At 44.3% G+C, this 8,121-nt stretch overlaps 1 protein-coding gene across 1 annotated transcript; it reads right to left on the reverse strand.

Annotated features, from left to right (window-relative positions):
• Positions 1-6,857: 6,857 nt before the first annotated feature.
• LOC104233962 (uncharacterized) lies at positions 6,858-7,667 on the reverse strand. Its single transcript, XM_009787431.1, has 2 exons — positions 7,345-7,667; positions 6,858-7,248 (listed from the first exon to the last, which is right to left on the reverse strand). The coding sequence occupies exons 1-2, from the start codon at positions 7,665-7,667 to the stop codon at positions 6,858-6,860; spliced, it is 714 nt and encodes a 237-aa protein (XP_009785733.1).
• Positions 7,668-8,121: the final 454 nt, after the last annotated feature.

Consider the following 8,121-nt stretch of genomic DNA (forward strand, 5'->3'; position numbering starts at 1 on the left):
GGTAGTCATTCAGGTCGATAGGGCCAGTAGTTTCAGCAGCCGAGGGCTTGTTACACTTATGGTGATCCTGATCATATCTCCAAGTTTTGCCCTCGAGCACCAAGTAGCTCTCAGCATCAGGGTTTTCATGCTATGGTGCAGGAACCAGGCGTTCCACAGCCCAATCAGCCAGTTAGAGGTGGGGGTAGAGGTGTTAGAGGTGGAGGTAGAGGTCCTAGAGTTATAGCTCAGGCCGTCAGAGGTAGAGGCCAGCCAGCAGCAGGCCGTCCTAGAGAAGTAGTTCAGGGTGGTGGGGCCTAGCTACGATGTTACGCCCTTCCAGCTAGGCCCGAGGCTGAGGCTTCAGATGCAGTCATTATAGGTACCATTCTGGTTTGTGATAGATATGCTTCAGTGCTATTTGATCCAAGGTCTATGTATTTGTATGTGTCATCTATTTTTCACCATACCTGGTCATGCCTAGTGATTCATTGAGTATTCCTATTTATGTGCCTACACCGGTGGGTAATTCTATTGTGGTCGATCGAGTTCATTGTTCTTGTATTATGGTGATTGGGGGTCTTGAGACCCGTGTTGATTTTTTGCTTAGACATGGTCGACTTCGATGTTATATTGGGGATGGACTAGTTATCCTCGTACCACGTCATCTTGGACTATCACGCCAAGACTGTGACCTTAGCCTTACCGAATTTGCCCCGTTTAGAGTGGAGAGGGACTCCTGGTCATTCTACTCGCAGTGTTATCTCGTACGTGAAGGCTCGGCGTATGGTCGAGAAGGGGTGTTTGGCCTATTTGGCTTATGTTCGCGATTCCAGTGCTGAGGTTCCCTCTATTGATTTGGTGCCCATGGACCTGCCAGGTATGCCACCCAATAGGGATATTGATTTCTGCATTGATTTGGTTCCGGGCACTCAGCACATTTTTATTCTGCCATATTGCATGGCCCCGCCAGAGTTGAAAGAGTTGAAGGAGCAGTTGCAAGACTTGCTTGAGAAGGGTTTCATTAGACCTAGCGTTTCGCCTTGGGGTGTGCCGGTGTTGTTTGTCAAGAAAAAGGATGGTTCGATGAGAATGTGCATTGATTACCAGCAATTGAACAAGGTCACCATCAAGAATAAGTATCCACTGTAGAGGATTGATGATTTGTTTGATCGGCTTCAGGGTGCCAAGGTATTTTCAAAGATTGACTTGAGATCTAGCTACCATCAGTTGAGGATTAGGGCATCCGATGTCCCTAAGACAGCTTTCCGCACTCGGTACAGGTATTATAAGTTCTTGGTTATGTCATTCGGGTGATGAACCAAGTGTTCAGGCCTTATTTGGACTCATTCGTGATAGTCTTCATTGATGATATTCTGATATATTCCCGCAGTCGGGAGGAGCACGGGCAGCATCTTAGAGTGGTTCTTCAGACCTTGAGGGATAGTCAATTATATGCTAAATTCTCGAAGTGTGAGTTCTGGTTGAGTTCAGTTGCATTCCTGGGTCATATTGTGTCAGCAGAGGGTATTCAGGTTGACCCAAAGAAGATTGAAGCAGTCAAGAACTGGCCTAAACCAGCATCAGCTACAAAGATTTGGAGTTTCTTGGGATTGGCAGGCTACTATCATCGGTTCGTGGAGGGGTTCTCATCTATCGCAGCCCTGATGACCAGGTTGACCCAGAAGGGTGCCCAGTTCATATGGCCGGACGAGTGTGAGGCGAGCTTTCAGAGGCTCAAGACAGCTCTGACTACGGCACCAGTGTTTGTATTGCCCACGCGTTCAGGGCCTTACACAGTCTATTGTGATGCTTCTCGTATTTGGCTTGGTGCAGTGTTGATGCAGGATGGTAAGGTCATTGCCTATGCTTCGAGGCAGTTAAAGATTCATGAGAAGAACTATCTGGTTCATGATTTGGAGTTGGCAGCCATTGTTCACGCATTGAAGATCTAGAGGCATTATCTATATGGCGTGGCATGTGAGGTGTTCACTGATCATAAGAGTCTTCAGTATTTGTTCAATCAAAAGGAGTTGAATTTGAGGCTGAGGAAGTGGTTGGAGTTGTTGAAGGATTATGACATCACTATCTTATATCACCCGGGAAAGGCCAATGTTGTGGCCGATGCTTTGAGTAGAAAGTCAGCCAGTATGGGCAGTCTTGCTTATATCCCAGTCGGTGAGAGGCCGCTTGCTTTGGATGTTCAGGCCTTAGCCAATCGATTCATGAGGTTGGATATTTTTGAGCCTAGTCGGGTATTATCTTGCACAGTTGCTCGTTCTTCGTTATTGGAGCGTATCCGTGATCGACAGTTTCATGATCCCTATTTGTATGTCCTTAGAGACGCGGTGCAGTGTGGAGGTGCTAAGCAGGTTACCTTAGATGCTGATGGAGTTTTGAGATTGCAGGGTCGAGTTTGTGCGCCTAATGTGGATGGGCTTCGGGAGTTGATTTTAGGGGAGGCCCATAGTTCCTGGTACTCTATTCATCCGGGCACCGCGAAGATGTATCAGGATTTGCGGAAGCATTATTGGTGGCATAGAATGAAGAAGGATATTGTGGCATATGTGGTACGGTGTTTGAATTATCAGCAGGTTAAGTACGAGCATCAAAGGCCTGGTGGATTGTTTCAGAGGATTGAGCTTCCCGAGTGGAAGTGGGAGCGGATTACTATGGACTTCGCTACTGGACTTCTGCTGACTCGGAAGAAGTTCGACGCAGTTTGGGTCATTGTTGATAGGCTGACCAAGTCAGCGCATTTCATTCATGTGGCAGTCTCCTATTCATCCGAGAGGTTACCTGAGATCTATATCCGGGAAATTGTTCGCCTTCATGGTGTGCTAGTATCTATCATTTCGGACCGAGGTACGCAGTTTACTTAGCATTTCTGGAGAGCAGTTCAACGAGAGTTGGGAACCCAGGTTGAGTTGAGTATAGCATTTCATCCTCAGACGGACGGGCAGTCCGAGCGGACTATTCAGATATTGGAGGATATGCTCCGAGCTTGTGTTATTGACTTCGAAGGTTCGTGGGATCAGTTTTTGCCTTTAGCGGAGTTTGCCTACAACAACAGTTACCAGTCGAGTATCCAGATGGCTCCTTATAAGGCTTTATATGGTAGGCGGTGTCGATCTCCGGTTGGATGGTTTGAACCGGAAGAGGCTTGGTTGTTGGGTACGGATCTGGTTTAGGAGGCCTTGGACAACGTCAGGATCATTCAGGATAGACTGTGTATAGCCCAGTCTAGACAAAAGAGCTATGCAGATCGCAAGGTTCGAGATGTGGCTTTTATGGTTGGTGAGCGGGTATTGCTCCGAGTGTCACCTATGAAGGGCATGATGAGATTTGGGAAGAAGGGAAAGCTTAGCCCTAGGTTCATTGGTCCAATTGAGATTCTTGATCGAGTGGGAGAGGTGGCTTATAGACTTGCGTTGTCGCCGAGCTTATCAGTCGTGCATCCAATTTTTCATGTGTCCATGCTTCAGAGGTATCACGGCGATCCATCCCACGTGTTAGATTTCAGCACTGTCCAATTGGAGAAGGACATGTCCTATGAGAAGGAGCTGGTAGCTATTCTAGACTGACAAGTTCGTCAGTTGAGATCCAAGAGTTTCCCTTCTGTTCGTGTTCAGTGGAGAGGTCAGCCTCCCGAGGCATCGACCTGGGAGTACGAGTCCGATATGCGGAGCCGTTATCCTCATTTATTCCCCGACTCAGGTACTTCCTTCTTCTATCCGTTTGAGGAGGAACGATTGTTTTAGAGGTAGAGAATGTGACAACCCAAAAGGGTCATCACCTATTTTCTTACCCATTATGTGCTTCCGAGGCCTTGAAACCCTCACTTAGAGTCGCCTCGATTTGTGTTCGCAGTCCGAGCGCATAGCCGGAAAGCTTAAATATGAAATTTTGTGAAAAATGCTAAATTTTGATGTTAAAATGAATAAATTTGACTTCGGTCAATATTTTGGGTAAACGGACCCGGGCCCGTGATTTGACGGTCCTGGAGGGTCCGTAGGAAAATATGGGACTCGGGCGTATGCCCAGAATTGGAATCTGAGGTCCCTAGCCTGAGAAGCGAATTTTTTTTTTAAGAAAATTGTTTTTCTGAAAATGTCTAAGGAAACTGAAATAAAATTTGATTAGAACGAGTTGGTATCGGGCCCGTATTTTGGTTCCGGTACAGGTCTTATATATGACTTGAGTCATTCTAGTGAAATTTGGTTAAAAATGGACATCGTTTGACGCGATCCGGACCTTAATTGAGAAATGTGATGTTTAAAAGAGTTTTGAGAAATTTCATTGATCTCGAGGTTTAATTCAATGTTCGTGATGTTATTTTGGTAATTTGATTACACGAATATGTCCGTAGGATGTTTTTGAGGTTGTGTGTATACTTGGGTTGGAGTTTTAAGGGCTCGGGTGAGTTCGAGTAGGTTCCGGGATGCCTTAGGCTTAGAAAGTCAAATGTTGCAGGTTCAGGAAGTTGCAGGCCTCTGAACCCTTTAGTGCGGTCCGCGAGAAATCGTGTGCGACCGTGGAGGGGCCAGTGCGGTCGTCGTCGCCTTTGTACGGGGCGCGATGGAGGCTGTGCGGCCGCAGTCGCCTTTGTGCGGTCCGCACAGGGTGCTGAACTGCAGGTCTTCAGGGAGGCCTGCGCGGCCGCAGACCGTTTAATGCGGTCCGCGGTGGAGCTCCGCGGCCGCAGTCCTTTTTATGCGGTCCGCGGTGAGGATCTGAGAGGGGTATAAATAGATGGGATTTTCAGTTATTTTTCACTTTTCAAAACCTCAAAAACATAAGAGGCGATTTTTCAAACAACTTTTCTTATCCAAATTAATTGTAAGTCATTTTTAACTAGTTTTCTTCAATCATTAACATCTTTTAACATGATTTCAACTTAAAATCAAAGATTTTCATGGGGGAAATTGGGTGTTTTAGGTAGAACCTAGGTTTTCCAAAAATTAGCGATTTGGACCTCAATTTGAGGTCCGATTTCAAAACAAATTATACATTTGAATTCGTGGGGGAATGGGTAATCGGGTTTTGGTATGAACCTCGTGTTTCGACCATGTGGGCCCGGGGTGATTTTGACCTTTTGGGTAAAACTTTGGGAAAACGCATTTTCATGCATTGGGGTTGATTCATTTAGCACTTATTGATGTAATTAAGCAACTTGTGACTAGATTCGAGCGTATTGGTGGTGGAATCAAGGGGGTAAAGCTATAATTGAGGCTTGAGTGGTGTTCAAAGCTTCGAGGTACGTGTTTAGTCTAACCTTAGCTTGAGAGATTAGGAGTTGAGTCTTAATTTCTACATGCTAATTGTCGAGTGCGACGTATAGGCATGGTGACGAGTATCTATACGTTGGTGTCTAGTATGATTGTGAGTCTTTATATTGCGGATATTCTGATTTTTGTTGTATCTTTCGTGCCTTAATGATGATTTCTATATGTTGTAAAAAGCATGTGAAAGAAATTGTGATCTTTGAACTTCGAGGAGCATTGGCTCGAGTTATAATACGAATTGTGAAAGTATATGAGATAATTGAACCCTTTGGAGCATTGACTCAAGTGGTAAAGAGAGTTATAAAGTAAGAAGTGAAAGAAAGAGAAAGAGTTATTGTATTGTTCCCTTACCGGGATGTTTGTTGCTTTGTTGATTATCTCCCTTGCCGGGATGTTGAGATTTATTGATATTGTTCTCTTGCCGGGATTTAGCTGTTTAATTGTAGTCCCTTGCCGGGATTTCTACCATTATTTTTCTACTCCCTTGCCCCTTTGTTTGTGATTGTTGTTTAGGTGAGGAAAAGTGTTAAAGCACGAAGGATGATGTTGTGCATTGTTTGCTATTGTGAGGAAAAAGTGTAAAGCACAAAGGATGATGTCGTGCCGTACGATGTACCATTCCGTACCGATATTCATTGACTATGTGGTGAGGAAAGAGAGTAAAAGCACGAAGGGTGATGCCGTTCACATTATTATGATACGATTGATTTGGTGAGAACGAGAGTAAAAGCACGAAGGGTGATACCGTGCACATTTTTATTATAAATATTGTTTGGGTGAGGACGAGAGTAAAAGCACGAAGGGTGATACCGTGCAAATCATTGAATTCTGATTCTTGTTTATATTCTGGCTTTGTTGTTTCTTTCTTTTATTGAGGTTTTCTATTTGGAACTGTTACCTCCCCACAACATGTTTCCCCTTCCCATATTGACTGATTATTTCCTATATTTCTTCTCCACTGTACATATAGATATTTGAACTGCACAGGTTATTTGGTAGTCTGGTCCTAGCCTCGTCACTACTTCGCCGAGGTTAGGCTAGGCACTTGCCAACACATGGGGTTGGTTGTGCTGATACTACACTCTGTGCTCTTTTGCAAAGATCCAGGTATTGGACAGCAGCAGTAGCGCGGGAGCCAGCCTTCAGTCCACCAAGACACTGAGGTAGCCTTGTAGGTGTCCGCATGCCCGGCGTCTCCTCTATCTTATATTTCATTCTGTTATCTCATATATTCGAGACAAACAGTGTTATATTTCTTTCAAACGGTTGTATTTAGTACTCTTAATAGTTCGTGAGTGATGTGACGCCAGTTCTTGGGTAGAGGCATATGTTGACTTTCGCATTATTGTTCAGCTTATTTAATTTAGCTCTTCCACTTATTTATTTAATTCCGTTATTTTCATGCTATCACTGATAATTGTTAAAATAAGTAATTTGTTAATGAAAAAGGTAGTTAAGGGTTGGCTTGCCTATCTCTCATTAGTAGGCGCCATCACGACACCCGAGGGTGGGAAAATCCGGGTCTTGACAAGTTTGCAAATTCGTTGGGCCTCCCCATAGATTGTTGAACATTGAATATTATTTCTTCATTATTCAACCTCGTTTCAACTCTCCAGTCTCACAGTCGATCAAATCTCTCCCAATGGCTAAGAATGGCCTCCCCAAAATTATTGGTATTTCTTCGTCAACTTGACAGGCAAGAATAACGAAATCAGCAGGAAATACAAACTTCCCCACTTGGACGAGCACATTATCTAGAATTCCTGTCGGCCTTTTCACTGTGCGATCAGCTAGTTGCAGCAATATTAATGTCGATCTAGCTCTGCCAATGCCTAATTTTATGTATATTGCCAAGGGCATCAAGTTGATACTGGCTGCCAAGTCACATAATGCTTTAGTAAAAGCATAACTTCCAATTGTGTATTGTATAGTGAAACTATCGGGATCAGACAATTTTTCAGCCATAGGTCTTGTCACTACCGCACTACAAGTTTGAGTCAGAGTTACAGTAGACAGGTCCTGGAAGTCAAATTTTCGAGACATCAGATACTTCATCATTTTCGCATACCCTGGCATTTACCTCAAAGCATCCATCAATGGAATATTCAATTGAATTTGTCTGAGCATTTCCATGAATTTCCTGTATTGATCATCTTTCTTTTGCTTTGCCAACCTTTGAGGGAATGGTGCTGGAATCAGCTTATGTCCACTGCTCTGTGTCTTTTCCTGATTAGAGGTTTTTTCCACTACCTGTTCTGGGAGCTGTTCAATTTGCTTCGCTTTGCCTTTATCAACTTGTGCTTGCTCAATTACAACCTCAGTGAGCTCCGTCGACTCATCGATCTCGAATGGCATTGGAGTGATTGGCATTGCGTCTCTACTAGATTGAGCAATCCCTTCCATCCTTGAGACTCACTACCATTAACTGATTTGGGTTCTACTCTTTTGGATTGATGTTTGTGTCTACAGGCAACGTTCTTTGTAGGCAATTGTTCAAATCCATGGACAACTGGCCTAACTGAGTTTCAATGCCTTTAATAGCCGAGTCATGTGCAGTTAACTTTTCTTGCATCCTTCCGTTTGTCCCAATGATTTGTTGCAACATGCCCTTGATTTCTATCATATTACTGTCGCCTTGTCTGGTCACATGTTGTTGATGAGGCGGTTGGTAAGCCAACTGTTATTGGTGCTGCTGATTGTAGCCCTACTGCCTTTGATAAGGCACGACTTGGCCTTGTGGTCGTGCTCCCCCAGGATTGATATTGTACTGTTGTTGGGTTGGTCTCTACTGCTGATTTTGAGGTCCCCATTGCTGTCCACCTTGCCTTTGACCCCCAAAATTATTGACGTACTTAAT

This window comes from Nicotiana sylvestris, chromosome 10, assembly GCF_000393655.2.
Source record: "Nicotiana sylvestris chromosome 10, ASM39365v2, whole genome shotgun sequence".
Taxonomy (NCBI): Eukaryota; Viridiplantae; Streptophyta; class Magnoliopsida; order Solanales; family Solanaceae; genus Nicotiana; species Nicotiana sylvestris.

What these genes read in the sequence shown, in the direction of transcription:
- LOC104233962 (XM_009787431.1), bottom strand. Translation starts at nt 7,667, where the DNA reads ATGGAAGGGATTGCTCAATCTAGTAGAGACGCAATGCCAATCACTCCA. An exon ending in CCATTGATGGATGCTTTGAG is followed by an intron (nt 7,249 to 7,344) that starts GTAAATGCCAGG and finishes TCAAACTTGTAG; the next exon opens with TGCGGTAGTGACAAGACCTA.